Source organism: Eptatretus burgeri, chromosome 11 (assembly GCF_056783735.1).
Source record: "Eptatretus burgeri isolate ZD-2024b chromosome 11, Ebu_testis_v1, whole genome shotgun sequence".
In the NCBI taxonomy this organism is placed as follows: Eukaryota; Metazoa; Chordata; class Myxini; order Myxiniformes; family Myxinidae; genus Eptatretus; species Eptatretus burgeri.
The window spans coordinates 72,775,353-72,790,569 of record NC_140971.1 but is presented as its reverse complement, the minus strand read 5'-3'; the positions used below and the strand labels follow the sequence as shown (position 1 = coordinate 72,790,569).

At 41.1% G+C, this 15,217-nt stretch overlaps 1 protein-coding gene across 5 annotated transcripts in view; it reads left to right on the top strand.

Annotated features, from left to right (window-relative positions):
• The window catches only part of LOC147017364 (cGMP-dependent protein kinase 2-like), a 123,540-nt gene that overhangs the window by 60,082 nt on the left and 48,241 nt on the right, over window positions 1-15,217 (top strand). For all 5 annotated transcript variants that reach the window (XM_085846975.1, XM_085846976.1, XM_085846974.1 and 2 more), the window contains exons 16-18: window positions 9,735-9,824; window positions 10,696-10,837; window positions 12,025-12,188. In XM_085846975.1, coding sequence (XP_085703101.1) covers window positions 9,735-9,824; window positions 10,696-10,837; window positions 12,025-12,188 — 396 coding nt within the window. The remainder of the gene's footprint in view (window positions 1-9,734; window positions 9,825-10,695; window positions 10,838-12,024; window positions 12,189-15,217) is intronic.

Here is a 15,217-nt window from a genome sequence, read left to right as displayed (position 1 = left end):
GATATGTTGGTGTTTAGCCTGGTGTTGGCACTGTGGTTAGGGCAGCGGCTTGGGATCTAAAAGGTCCTGAGTTCAAGCCCCGTTGGGCCACTGAATTAATACACCAGGGGGTTGACTCAGCCTATCATCCTTCCGAGGTCGGCGAAATGAGTACCAGTGTACTGGGCCGGTGTATACCCCGGTTAAAATAGGTGTACCATATCCCTGTGTCGTAAGAGGCGACCAGGGTTGCGTCAGGAAGGGCATCCGGCATAAAACATGTGCCAAATCACTATGTGGATCATACGGATGATCCGCTGTGGCGACCCCGAACGGGAGCAGCCGAAAGAAGAAGAAGAAGATAATGTTTTGATATCTGCAAAAGACAAACATTTCCTCCAATGACCACATTCTTTATTCACCAAATATCACTAAGCATTTCAAACACAAATAGCATATTTTCCTTGCTCGTAATGGCCTTACCTCATCATGTTTATGTCTTACCTGCATTACATGTGCTCAATGCTTAGAAGTAAAACTTAGAAAACTGAAAAGAGCAATCATAGATTGTGGAGCCTCACAAGGACCTGTGCTGTGTGGTTTTGTGTCATGCATTTTGTGTGCTTGTGCGTTTTGGTTTGTGTGGTGTGTGCAGACGATGCAATGACGATGTAAGTTTATGTTCATACAGCAAACAAACGGACCTTTTCTGTTATATTGTTTAGATTCACGTTGAAATCGTATTTTCGAGTATTTTATCGATGTACTCGTCTCATGTTCCGTACTTTCTAGATGTATGCATGTTCTAATAGTTGGCACCTTTTTGGCGTACTCACATTCTTAATAGTACATCCTTTATAGACGTATTTGCAGTCTAATATTACATCAATTATAGACGTGTTTGCATTCTAATTGTATATACTTTATCTTTATCAATTCAAAAACAGATCACGTGTCATATTGGCTACCACCAGGTGGCAATTGAGGCCTACTTTAGAACATTATGTGCAGATAGACAGATTGCCAATAAAACTAACAAATGGACCTAAATACCCTCTTGTGAGGGTTATAATTATTCAAGAATGGCTCATGCACAGCTATTACACAAAAAAATGAGGGTATTCCACCCCTGCACAAGTAATGAAGCACGAAGGCCGACAATCAAAAGGCATTGTTATAGCAGACAGTGATTTTACGCAAGGATGACTGAACAAAATTGCTCCACAAAGTTGAACAATACAGGTTGCAGCAGTTGGATTTAAGCAAATGACACTTAATTTCACCAGAACAGACGAAAAACTAATGAAGTAGAATATTTGCTCGCACACAGAGGGAGCGATTATAGTCGCTTAATGTCGTAATCATCACGTATGTCATGAATGATGATGTGATCCAGGTATGAATGACCTGCCAACATACTTCAATAGGTCACCACACAAGTGAAAATCAGGTATGTGGTCAAACCTAACCTGTCAGGTCTGAAACACCGTGCATACCGATTTAGCAGTGTTAGACACAGTATCAAGTTCAGTAGCTTTCTGTTCACAAATCTCCAATAACATACGTAAGGAAAACATAGAAGTAGCTATTATACTCATGTCATCAGCATAACAAATGTTATTGACAGACGTAACAACCAATGTGTTGATTTTTCCACTGTTGGCCCTTCCACCCATGTCCAGGCCTTCCACCCATGTCCCATGTCTGTCCAGGCCATTACTTCTTTTACATTTGAGTTTTTTGTCATCAAGTTTTCAATGAACCTTTATAATGAGAAAATGGAGAAGACCAATTAATAATTTGGTCAAAAGGTCAAGGTTGCTTAAAATCATCAATTTTAATCTGAATGATTTGAAATTTGAAAAGGGTTTGCATATTGGGTCACTGAAGCTTATTGTTTTAGAAGTCAAAAGTTTAAAGAAAAGATCACATAAAATCGACAATTTTCATCCTGTTGACTTTGAAATTTGAAGAGATTTTGATTATTTTCTCACTGAATTTGTTCACCAAACAAAAGCTCGAAGCATGATGTTTTTGAGGTCCAACGGTCTAGGTTGCAACGACTGATTTTGCAAGTACTGATCTATAACTGCCTGTTTGTTTGTTTGTCTGTCTGTCTGTCCAGGCCATAACTTTGTTACCATTTGAACTTTTGTCATCAAATGTTCATCAAACCTTTATGACGAGAATATGGAGAACAGTAAGTAATAATTTATTATTATTATTATTATTATTTTTTTAGCTGTTGTTTTTGTCAAGTTCAGTTTGAGTACAAAGTGGATGTGGATGGGCTTTGTTTTTTCTACTTTACTAATGCCCTAATTCATATAAAAGTACATTGATGTCTCCTAATGTCTTCGTCCTGCATGTGATATATGGACAAGCTTTTCCATGAGCCTTATATATTTTATAATGATGTAGAAAAGGGAAAAAAATGAATCTTGCACCAAAATATTTGTGATCAAAATATTTCTTTCTTTATATCTTGTAACTGGCCACCTGAGACGGCTGGAGAATAATTATCTCCAAAGACACTGAGCAGAGCTGAAACTGTGCATACACAGCTAATCCACCATGATGCAGTTGTTATATTAATTTAACCATGTGGCTGTCAGCACGTGCGGTCAGCTTAACGGGGGGATTTTCTTACGCTGGAAGATGACATCCCGACTCAAATACACAGAAATCATTTTAAATCGACACAGGTTGAATAAATAATGGGGATAGACTGGTGTGACAGTCATTTAGTTATTGATGTCAACAAAACAAAGGAAATTATTTTTTGATTTTCACTTCTTAGCAGGTGGCCATGACCCTTCGCTTGTTAATGATCATAATATATGATCTCGGTACCAGTATTTGGGCACAGTGATCAATAACTAATTGAAATGGAGCGTCAGAGTACAAGTATTTGGGTGCAGTGATCGATAAAGAATTTAAGTGGAGCAACAATTCCCAATTGTTGGCTGGTAAGGCAAACAAAAGATTGTACTTTTTCAGGAAATTGAAAGAGTTTCATGTCGATAATAGCATTTTGGTTCTTTTTCTATCAGCTCTTGATTCAAAGTATTCTTATTTTCAATTTGATATGCACTTGATAATTCATCAAAAGAGAATGTTAAGAAATTGGAAAGACCCAGGAAGATTGCCCAGCGTGTGATACGGACAAACCCCTCGATTTGTACAATGTATGAGAAACGTGCTGTGCTGAATTGTTCACAGGATATTGCTAGACCCATTGCACCCACTTCATGTTTGTTTTTGTTTTATTCGGTCAGACATTTGCCTTTATGCTCCACTTACTTTGTGCTGTTGTATTAGGTTATCATTTGTGCCAAATTTTATTCATATATATAATGCTAATGCAAACAGGTTACATTTTGCAATCAAATGGCTTCACATATATTTTGGAATATTGTCTCCTCACAGCCCAATGCCACTTGTAAGTTACACCTCTTTCACATCAGTATGTGCAAGTTGCTTTTCATCTTCACATTTTTGAACTTGGACCTTCGACTCAACAAACTCCAGGTTTGGTGTCGCTGGTTGTTAAATTGGTTCTAGTTTGGGTGCACCACGACCACATGCTCTGGAGGGTGCTGAAGTTGACTGCACACCTCATCTTTGCCTTCATCTGCATGATCTTGAGTTTTATTTGGGAAAAAAGTGTCTACTTTGGCTACTTCTCGTCTTTTTTGCTCCACGTGCAGCTGGTGTTCTTTCCTTATATTCACCCCCAACTGGTATGTAGAATGTATTCTTTGAAAAAGGGGAAACCAGTGTAATGACAAAGGTTTGATTTGGCTAAAAAAAAACAAACAAGTAAGATGATTAACAATAACAACTATATGTGTATGTATATAGGAGAGAGTTTAAAACACGTTTACAATGTAAAAATTGAGTGAGAGTATTTTGCCCCTTGTTAAGATATTTGAATACATGATGTATTTCTAAATTGTGTTGTCAGGGTTGTCGCCATGTCTGATCCTGAGTCGAGACACCGCCAATAGGTTAATCGGCTCCTGTATGGGCCCTTTCGAGGTTTGGGCCCTGGGTTACCACACCATCCACCATCACCTTAATCTGCTATTGCTCATGTGTGCACCAAGCTGAACAGGTAATGGTCCAAGAAGCCACAAGCAGAGGAAACAGCACATCTGCCTGAAAATAGCAAAATAAGTTGATATGTACACAAAATAAGTCGATATGTACACAAAATAAGTTCATACAAAATAAATATATACTGCAAGTATACACTAAAAATAGCAAAATAAGTACATATATATTATATTAATACGCTAAGCCATATTTCATGGACGTATCTCCTCCAAAACTGCCAGACAGATTGTCGCCACTTTCGGCATGCGGGTGCTCTGTGGTCTAATGTACATCACAGGCTCTGTGAGATTGTGCCAGATGGACAGGTTTGGGAATTTTTGGCGATTTTCTAATTTTTACATTTGTTTGCATGGCGACGTGTGAAATCACCGCTGAGAGGCGTAATGACGTCATGACATCATCGGTCATTCGCTGATGTCATTACGTCTATCATCGACAGACCGTCACCGCTGAAAGAAGTAATGTCACTCCTAGAAAACAGCGTCTGCAATGTAAAACCCTCTTCTGCACATGCTGACTACCTCAGAAGGTGCATTTGACACAAAAAATGTAACAAGAAACATTGTATATCAAGAAATTCTATAAATCACATTGTGAACACTGGATATATTGATGTCCTAACGAACCCTCACTTTAGAAACTTCACGCAGAGCGTGGGTTTGGCTAGTATATATTGTTATGGCCATGGGTACCGAGTGTATTATGGGGGGGTTTAATCCCCGTTTGTCCTCGGAAGAGCTGGACCTGGGGCCACTGCTCACAATTAACTTCGTGATACGGTAGGTTGCTTTAGAACCACGAATGCCAATCAGTTAACCACAAGTTCCAGTGTCCACTGTCTAATTTTGCCATCTAACTAGAGGTCACGTGGTTTCCTGAACGGGGAGCATACCCTTGGCAAAGCACCAATCTTATCTTGATTAGATCTTAATTAGGACGGCTGAGCATTTACCGCTGGTGCGTGCTGACTATTACAGGTCAGTTCGTCTGGTAATTACCTCCCAGTCTATCTAAGTTCAGGTAATGCTGGATCAATGGAAGGAAAGGACAAGGACAGACAGGTTGGAACGTCAAAAAAGGAATTTATTAACAAGGAAAAAATAAATAAAAAGAACATTTCTGTGTGGTGAAAATAAGTAAATTCAAATCGGTCAAAATGATTGCAAGCAAATAAATAATTAATCAGGCACTGATAGAAAAAGAGACAAAGAGCAGATGCTTATCACTATGCCTTACTTAACGATTAAACACGAGACAAGGGTACCCAGCAGATCATTCAGGTGGGAAAGAAATCCAGTCTCACTCACCAAGTAGAAGTCGTCGTACGTCAAATAAAACGTCCTGAAATGTGTGAGTGTGCATTGGTCCGTTGCTCGCGCCCAGCCTTGCCGTGCACCCACTCGCAAACAGGCTTGAGAAAAAGGAGCTTTCCATTAGAGAGGGAATCTATTCTTCACCCTTCTCAATGCATCAAAGTTAGAATCCCACCAGACATGGGGATAGGTCTATCCTGGACATGCATTTAGGGAAATAACTGTCTGAGGACCGAGATGTTTGTATGCGTTCATCGGATCGGATTTGAAATCCATAACTATATATATATGTATATATGTATATGTATATATGTATATGTGTATATATATATATAAACTGTATGTGTGTGTGTGTGTGTATATATATATATATATATGTATATGTTTATATATATATACTGTATGTGTGTGTGTGTATATATATATATATATATATATATATATATATATATATATATATATATATATATATATATATATATATATATATATATATATATATATATATATATATATATAATGGTAAAATCAAATCTAATATATAAAACTCATTCTCACCACTAACTCACTGACTGATATTAAAGATTGGTACCTTCCAGGTGACGTAGAAAGCTGAAATTTTGCCTGCTGATGGACTTCAAAGCTGATACATCGGGAATAATCTCAGAACTGTTGGAAATCATCCATAATTGAAAATATAAATAAGTGAAAAAAAAATGCAGGTGAACGACCCGAGACAATGGGGAAGCATGGTAATTCTGCGTGCCAACGGACATCAAAGCTGATACACCATCAAAGCCGATACACCCCTGAGAGAAGCTGCTGTTACTACAAGCCCAGAACCGGAAGTCAAACGCAACCATCACACTCTTCCCCATTCAAGCTTCCCCCTTACCTTTCTCAAAAACTCTCCCCTCACCCTTCTCCCTCAACTCTCCCACTCCCCCTTCTCCCACCATTCACCCCCCTCACTCATCCTTCTCAAAGTTGCCCCCCTCTCATCCACAAAGCTGCCTCCTTCCCCTGCCCTCTCACCTCCATCTCATCACTCTACCAACTCAAATCCTCAACTACCGTCTGCCCCCTCTCTTATTACTCCGCATTGGACCTCAACCCAGCACCACAGAGCCTTTTCTCCTCCTCATCCGGCTCCCTCCGCAAGCTCTTCTGCAATCCCCCACACTCAGGCCGACTGGCAGGGTCTTCAAGCAGCCAACAAACTTCAAGACTGGTCTCCCATCGTTACTTTCTCCAACATCAACTCATCCTGGGAATTCTTTCAAAGAAATTTGCTCTCTCTCATGCACAGATGTATCCCCTCTCGCCTTCAGTTGTCCTACCCTTCCTCCCGCCCATAGTTCACTGAAGCTTGTGGCAAGGCGGTTGTCCTGAAACAACTTGCCTTTGCTTCATGGAAAGCACACCCAACTAAGGGTCATCTCAGTTCCTTCCACAAAGCTCAGAACAAGAGTGTATCTACCCTCAGCAGAGCCAGAAAACAATATCTTTCTTATCTCAAGTCTGAACTCTCAAACCTCTCTCCCTCCTCAAAATCCTGGTGGCTTCCAATCAAATCTGTTTCTGGTGTATGTTCCTCCTCCATCCCCTGCCTTACCTCAAATGGCTGCCCTGCTGACACCGCACGTGAAAAGGCTGAATGCCTAAACTCGGTGTTTGCATCTAAATCTTGTGTCCGAAACCCATCACTTTCTGCACCCACCTTACCCAGTCGCACCCAACTGTCCCTGGCTCTTTGTCTGTTTCTTCTGACAAAGTGGAGAGCCGGTCTGATTGTGCAACCGGTCCAGACGGCATCAGCCCACGTGTCCTAAAAACCTGCTCCTCTGCTCTTGTTGACCCTCTCTCTGTTCACCTTCTCATTTGCTCAAGGTCATCTGCCATCTGCTTGGAAATCAGAAAACATTGCTACCCTGCATAAAATAGGTGTAAAAATAGATCCCTGCAACTACAGACCAATCAGCCTTCTCCCAATCATCAGCAAGGTTATGGAATCCATCATCGCTTCAGTCATTCACTCCTTCCTCTTCTGCAATGGCTTGATTTCCTATCATCAATTTGGTTTCAGACCAGGACACTCTACCCTTGATATGCTGCTTCTGCTCTCCCAACAATGGATGGAGGTCCTCAATGACAGATATGAAATCAGAGCCATATCACAAGACGTATCACGTGCTTTTGACATGGTCTGGCACCCTGCCCTGCTCACCAAACTCTTCCTATGGTATCCAAGGCCATCTCCACTCATGGCTCGCAGACTTCCTCTCCTGTTGCAGTCACCGTGTGGCCCGAAATGGAGTTCTCTCATCCCCTCTTCCTGTCCAGGCTGGAGTTCCTCAGGGCAGCGTTCTGGGCCCTGTTCTTTTTCTGGTTTTCAACAATGATCTCTCTGGAAAATCCTCTTTATCTCTTTGCTGATGACTCCACCCTCTGTCATCCCTCAGACCAGCAAGCAGCAGCTTTTTCACTCTCTGCAGATCTGGATAAAATCACAAGCTGGTCAAACACGTGGAACTTGTCTTTCAATCCTGACAAATCTCACACACTCACTATGTCTCTCCGAAAGGACTGTTGAGAACCCCCCTCCCCCCCCCGTCTTCTTTCTCAACAATCCTCTGGAAGAAATCTTTTCATTCAAGCTTCTGGGGCTCACTATTTGCCATTATCTTTCCTGGGAAAGCCACATTTCCAACCTGGTCTCCAAAGCCAGTCGCTGACTGGGAATCCTGTATCGTGCAAAGTCCTTCCTTGGTGCAACTGAGCTCCTGACCACATACAAAGCTTTCCTCTGCAGCCTGATGGAGTACTGCTCTCCCATCTGGGCTGGTGCTCCTGCCTCTCACCATTCTCGGCTTTACACTGTGGAAACCAAGGCTTTTAGGATCATTGATATCTCCTGCTGTGAGTCTGAGTCTTTGGGCCTCTCACTCTCTCACCACAGGCAGGTCGATGGTCTTTCTGTCTTCTTCCGTCTCCTCTCTGGTCTCGCCACCAGCCCCCCCCCCCCACCCTGCTCTGTCTGAGATATGTCCCCACCATATTTCCGCAGGGTGTTCAAGGTCCGCCAACAACTCCCTTCTCGTAAAACTACCAAAATTAGACATCATTGCTCACCTTCACTCTTTCATTCCTCTTTTTTCCTGCCTTAGGAAAAAACTCCCACACTCTCCTCAATCCCATTCTTCTCTCGAGGCCTTCAAAACAGCTGTTCGACACCATCTCTTATCTTCCCCCATCCAAAACCTCGATCTTTTCTACCCCCATTAATTCACCCCAAACCCACCTCCTTCAAATTACCTGCTTTCCTTCCTGAAAGTCCCTGTAAAGTCCACCTTGTATACCCCCGTGTTCCCTCCCCCAACCCTCTCCCTTCCACAGATCTCCAAATGTCTCTGTTCCCCATTGTTTTGTCCTTCCCTCTCCCACCCCTCTTGTCTCATGCTCCCCTTGCTGTGCGTTGTGTGTTGGCTCTCATACGAGTCTCAACACTGTATACAAAAAAAATCACAGAACCATCAGAAAGTATCCGTAAATGAAAATATAAATAAATGAAAATAAATAAATGAAAAGGCAAATGCAGGTGAGTGACCCGAGACATTGTGGAAGTTACCTGAGACAATATATATATATATATATATATATATATATATATATATATATATATATATATATATATATATATATATATATATATATATATATATATATATATGTACAGGGTGAGTCATAAGTCCCAGGACACGGTTTTAGCTGTTTATAAAAGTTTGGTCTATTCCTTCCACTTCTACTGTTTTCTTTTCTTTTCCAGATTATATTTGTATGTGTGTATATATATATTTATATATATATATATATATATATATATATATATATATATATATATATATATGTATATATATATATATATATATACATATATATATATATATATTTACAGGGTGAGTCATAAGTCCCAGGACACGGTTTTAGCTGTTTATAAAAGTTTGGTCTATTCCATCCACTTCTACTGTTTTCTTTTCTTTTCCAGATTATATTTGTATATATATATATGTATGTATATACAGTATATACATACATATTACATACACAATATCAAGTTGACAATATCCTGTGCCTGCCCTACTGTTCTCCCCACTCTTCCTTCCCCCAGGGATTGATAAGCTCGTACATTGGATTTATGTTGCATAGATGTATCACAGTCGTCAGACATGATTGGTCAAATGATCTCCTGTGTTACAGTTCCTTGTTTATCCTTGTGATGTCCAACTGTATGGCTGCTCTATTGTGGTCTTGGTCTTCACACAGGATGTATGCCGTGTTCAAAGATGCTTCCCACATTTACTTTCTGCTGGAGTTCTGCGAGGGTGGTGAGCTGTGGTCCAAACTCCGTGAGAAGTGAGTTGTGATCCATGTTTTTGCTTCTTCACAAGGATGCATGGTGAAGAAAAAACAACATCCTCCGATTCTTATTCTTTCATATGCAGCATATTGCTGCTTGTCAGTGTGATCACTCCTCATTTTCATAAATGCCAAGGTGAGCCAATGAAAAAAGCCAAGAATTCACAAGGTTTTGGAAAAGCGATGATAATAGAAAACCTATACGCCAAGAAAACCTATGGAAAACCAAGACGACAAGATGAACAACGAATAGCCAAGATCTTGTGAAAAAAGCCAAGGAGTGGTCACACTGCTGCTTGTAGTATAATTTGCAGGGAGTGCGGCTGCACTGCTGATTCAGTGCTCCTGTAGGTTAGAGTTGGAATTTGTATTTTTTTTTTTCAGAGTGTTTATGAAGGACACCGTGGGATATTTAACATCCATCAGCTAATGCTACCAGACAGGTCCTATAGACTTTAACGTTCATCCGAGGGACATGACAACACATTGATGCCTCGGCCTGCCTGTGAAACACTGGGATGACAGTTTATAGCTTGGTCGAGATTTGAACCCAGGCTTGACACCTTAGAGGCAAGTGTGAATACATCTAGGATATCCCGCCAGCCCCTTGAATACAAACGGAAGCACTGGAGTATTTGTAGCCCCTCTTTCATGTAGAAACACGGTTTTGAAAAGTAAATTTATCGAAAATGATGAACAAGCAATAAATGTTACACTTTTTAAATTGCCAGCTCACTCTCGAGGTACAGTAATCATTCAAAATGGTCTTCTTCACCTACACTCCATATTTTGATGGACTGCAAAGCATATGGCTGTTTTTGATAGGCACGTGTTTGACTTTAATTGCTTGCATCTTCTTGCACATTAGCGGACGGTTCGACAACATGACGGCTGTGTTCTGCTGTGGGTGCGTGCTGGAGGCACTCACATATCTGCATGGACACTTGATTGTTTATCGTGACCTCAAGCCTGAAAACCTTCTGCTCGATCACCGTGGCTACATCAAGCTGGTAGAGATAACTCAAGTGGCATTCAAGTATCCCTCCCTTGTTTAAACATCCCCCTTTTTGGAGCATTTATTCCTGTCAAAAGCATTCCTCTGTGTTGAACCATTCTTTCCTGACATAATAATGGCCAACTATCCAGTTGTTTGTTGGACGGCTCGTCTGTCGTTTGCGATTGTCAAAAATTCAGGATGGCATCACAGGATCATATTTTATTCATGCCCTTTTTATAAATTTCCACATGGGAGGTCGAAAAGGAAAACACAGTTGGACAGATTGAGTGGAATTTTCACCATGGAGTGTGATTCTTTTTTTGTCGAGAAAGAGAAAATAAAGGGTTTAATAATAAATAAGGGCGTATGGATAATGCATACCCACAAACTATAGAATGCCTCGTGGCAATAATGGTGCAGTTTGCCATTTGCCATGATCCGGCTCGATGTCTGTTTACAATACTGGAATTGATGTAAGGCATCATTTTTCATGTTTTTTTTTTTACACACCAAGTCGAGGCTCGTGTAAGAGCTAAGACGAGTTAAGTGTTCACTTTGGGCCACAATGGGCACCTAAAAAACGTGGATATTTGCAGCTTCACTTATGATTCACCCAAACGAGGTGGGACTTAAATAAATACCCCACAAACAGGGTTAGATAGAAGGTAGATTGACTACAGTGTGGAACTTGTCCCAGTGGATGTGTTATGAAATAATTACATTGTCAAGGAGTGTTCAAGTACTTGAAGGATCAACCAATGCAGAGAAATATTATTTCCGCTCAGATGGTCCTGCGTATGCCTGGTGTTGGCTTAATGGTTAAGGCGGCAGGCTTGAGATCCTTAAGTCCTGAGTTCAAAACCTGCCTACATTGAATTAATGCGAGGTGGGGTTGACTAAGCCTGTCATCCTTCTGAGGTCAGCAAAGTGAGAATCAGTTTGCTAGGATGATTGACCCATTTGAGTATCCTGTGTTGGAGTGGTGACCTGTCCAGGATTGTGCCAAAGAGTTCAGGAGACTCCTTTGGCAGCACCTATGCTCTGTACAGAGTATGGTTCTGAGGGTTGTTCCTGTGTCATAATACTGTTGACCACAAATAGAGGCTTGTTTTCTGCAGCAGGGCCTGATTTTGGCCTCGTTTTCCTCTGCATTTTATCTCTAATCAAACAGCACCCACAGCTTTAGCAATGTCCCCACAGGCTGACTTCGGCTTTGCTTGCCACCTGTTGCGTGGTGAGCGCACCTACTCATTCTGTGGAACACCCGAATATCTGGCACCTGAGGTCCTCAAGAATGAGGGACATGATTTCAGCGTTGACTTCTGGGCCATGGGAATCCTGATCTTTGAACTTCTCACAGGATTGTAAGTGCTTTTTGTCACAGGCCATCAGGTGATGGCCATTACCTAAGGACCATAACTGTTGTGACATCATGCGCGCGCGCGCACACACACACACACACACACACACACACACACACACACACACACACACACACACACACACACACACACACACACACACACACACACACACACACACACACACACACACACACACCACATGTGATTATAAAGAAATTATCATATACAAGGGCTAAAGCTCTCGCATTGCAAAAGTCCAGGACAAAATATAACATTGTATTTAATTATGGTCTGCTTTTCTGACTTGATTAAATTATTTATTTATTTATATTTTTAACAGAAGTGATTCTCATGAAAGAGCAACCCTAACTTTTACAATTTTCTTTCCTGTGCACCTTTGAGATTGTGTGAAAGATGTGGCTACGTGTGCCTTTTGATTTTTGTAACTGTGAAATATTTTATATATTTTCATCCTTGTATACTAAATGAAGCATCACTTCCTTTATAAGGTCACATAAGGTCACTTTATAAGGTCACTTGGTCAAAGTGGACTCGTCGTGGATGAAATGGAAAAAACAATGAGACTTCTCAGCAATCAGTCTACCTTTTTAATACGATGCCCTTCAGGCAGTCCTTTAGAAAAGTGAAATCAAGTCTGTCTAGCCAATAAAAAATAGACCTGCTTTGAGTGCTTTGCCATTTGATGACACTTTCGAGTGGAAATAAAGTGGAATTATTAGAAATTATTTTGAGTAAATGTCTTGAAACCAAGCCAAAGGGGAGAAAAACATTATATCTTTTGTCAAAATTGCTATACATTTTCCGAAATATGGAGTAAAGGACTGGGATTAATCCGATACAACATAGAGTTTGGACTCAAAGGTATAATTCAAGTAAATGTTTCTTTCCGTGCCAATCCATAATGTATGTGTCACTGGCATTTCACGATGGCAGCAAAAGGATAGCAGCGAATTGCGTCCACCCCCGTAGCCTCTTATTTAAGAGGGTGCAACAGGTGTACCAGGACCTTGTATACGCAACGTTTCATAAAACGACATTACTGTTATGTTCCAACGTCCGATAATGTCACGCAAACCTCCTTCTTTATCATTTATATCCATACGGAAGCAACACAATTAGAAAACTAGTTTATTTGAGTAAGTAACCTTCTGTTAAGCGCTCTTCAGGTTATATCATCAACTTAATCCTTCAGGGTTCCTCAAAAAGGCATAGTTTCACCATTTACTCACTGAAGTCCTAATGGTACATTTCCACCAAACATTTTAATTGCAGATGGTTTTAACTTTGATTGCACTCATGCAACTGAGGAGTTTATTAAAGAAAAGGCAAAATTGCCAAATTCATATCCTTCCATTGTATTTATTTTTTGTACACAAAGTCGAGGACCATAGAAGAGGGAGAACACAGAACAGGCCAGAACAAAGCAGAACAAGGAAAACATAGTGGAAAGGAGAAGGGGGTGGAGGGTAGGGAAACACCCCAGCAGGAAGGTAGAGAGACATTTGGAGGAAAAATGGTCATGTGGAAGAATGAGATGAAAGAGAAGGGAAGGGAAACATCGGGGTGAACAAGCTGGAGGGATACGAGCTCAAATACAACAAGAAGAGGAATGTAAAACTAGGGGTGAAACAAAAATGGAATAAAAAAAACAAAATATGGGGTGGGAAGAATAACCTGGAGAGAAAAGGGTCGGCTTGAGGAGAGTTAATGAGGGCAGAAAAAAAACATGGGTATGGAAGGGGGCTGAAATGAGGTGGTGAAGAACAGCTGGCTTGAAGCCCTGGAGAGAAGAATTTCTGCTACATTATACAAACAAATAAATAAATAAATATCAATGAGACCACCTTGTGGGTCCTGTGGGTGTTGAGCTTGATTTACGTTCTCTCATCGAGTTTGCATGTGCTTTGGAGTGTAAACAACCAATCTTTTGCAGACATTCATTCGTCAGATCAAGAATCATGAAAAAAAATAATTGCCACCATCTGTGTGGCTCTTGGCTGCTCCTTTGGAAGTATCGGCCCCTTAAAAAAAAGTCACTGCCATGGCATGTATAATGAAAGTTGAGCCATGCAGCGATAATAAGCATTTCCATTTGGATGGCAGGATTCGAGCAATCCATCAAGTGATTATAAACTTTGCAATCAACATTTGAAATGCCTCTGATTTCTCTTCAACCCTCCAACGCTAACTCAGAATGCACCATTTTTGGTGTGAAGTTGTGAATTCCAGACTAATGGCTGAAGTTGCATAGAGACATCTACATATCTATCATATGTTCTGTCAGTTTGAGGCCCACCTGCAGGATTTACTTCCTTTGGTTTTTTTTTTTTAAACAAAGTCAAGGTTTGTGGTAGAGCTAAAACACAGAATGGATGAGGATGCAACAGAGCAAAAGTAACAGCAGAGAAAGGAGAAACACCAGCAGCAGGGCTGAGGGACAAAAATAGATGGAAAAGGACAAACAAGGAATGGAGGTAAGAATGACACAGGGGGTAAATAAGATGGATACAGAGGCAAACTCTCATAAAGTAAGAGTTAGAAATTTGGAAGGATGTGTGCTTGTGGGAAAGGGGCGGGGTGGTGGGAGGTGGGTGGTTAACAGAGGTAGAAAATATCGTGGCTTAAGATTGTGGATGATCTAAGATGGTGGTTAACAGATGTCTTGAACACCTGGAGGGAAGGATGCAGAGATTGAAGAGAATGTGGAAGTTGGTTCCACAGGTGTGGGAAAAACAGGAAAGAATGAATGTCTTGAACACCTGGAGGGAAGGATGCAGAGATTGAAGAGAGTGTGGAAGTTGGTTCCACAGGTGGGGGGAAAAAACAGGAAAGAATGAGTGGAGGTGAGCAGTGATTTTTTTTTTCCTTCTTCTGGATTTGGGGAGATTTATCAAAAGAGGGTTGTTGGTGGACCATGTGTGCCCTGCCGAAACCTGGTTGCGGGGATGGAGGATCGGGGAGGGGGGGGGGACAAGGCATGGGAAAGGGCAGAGGGTGTAAGACCAGAA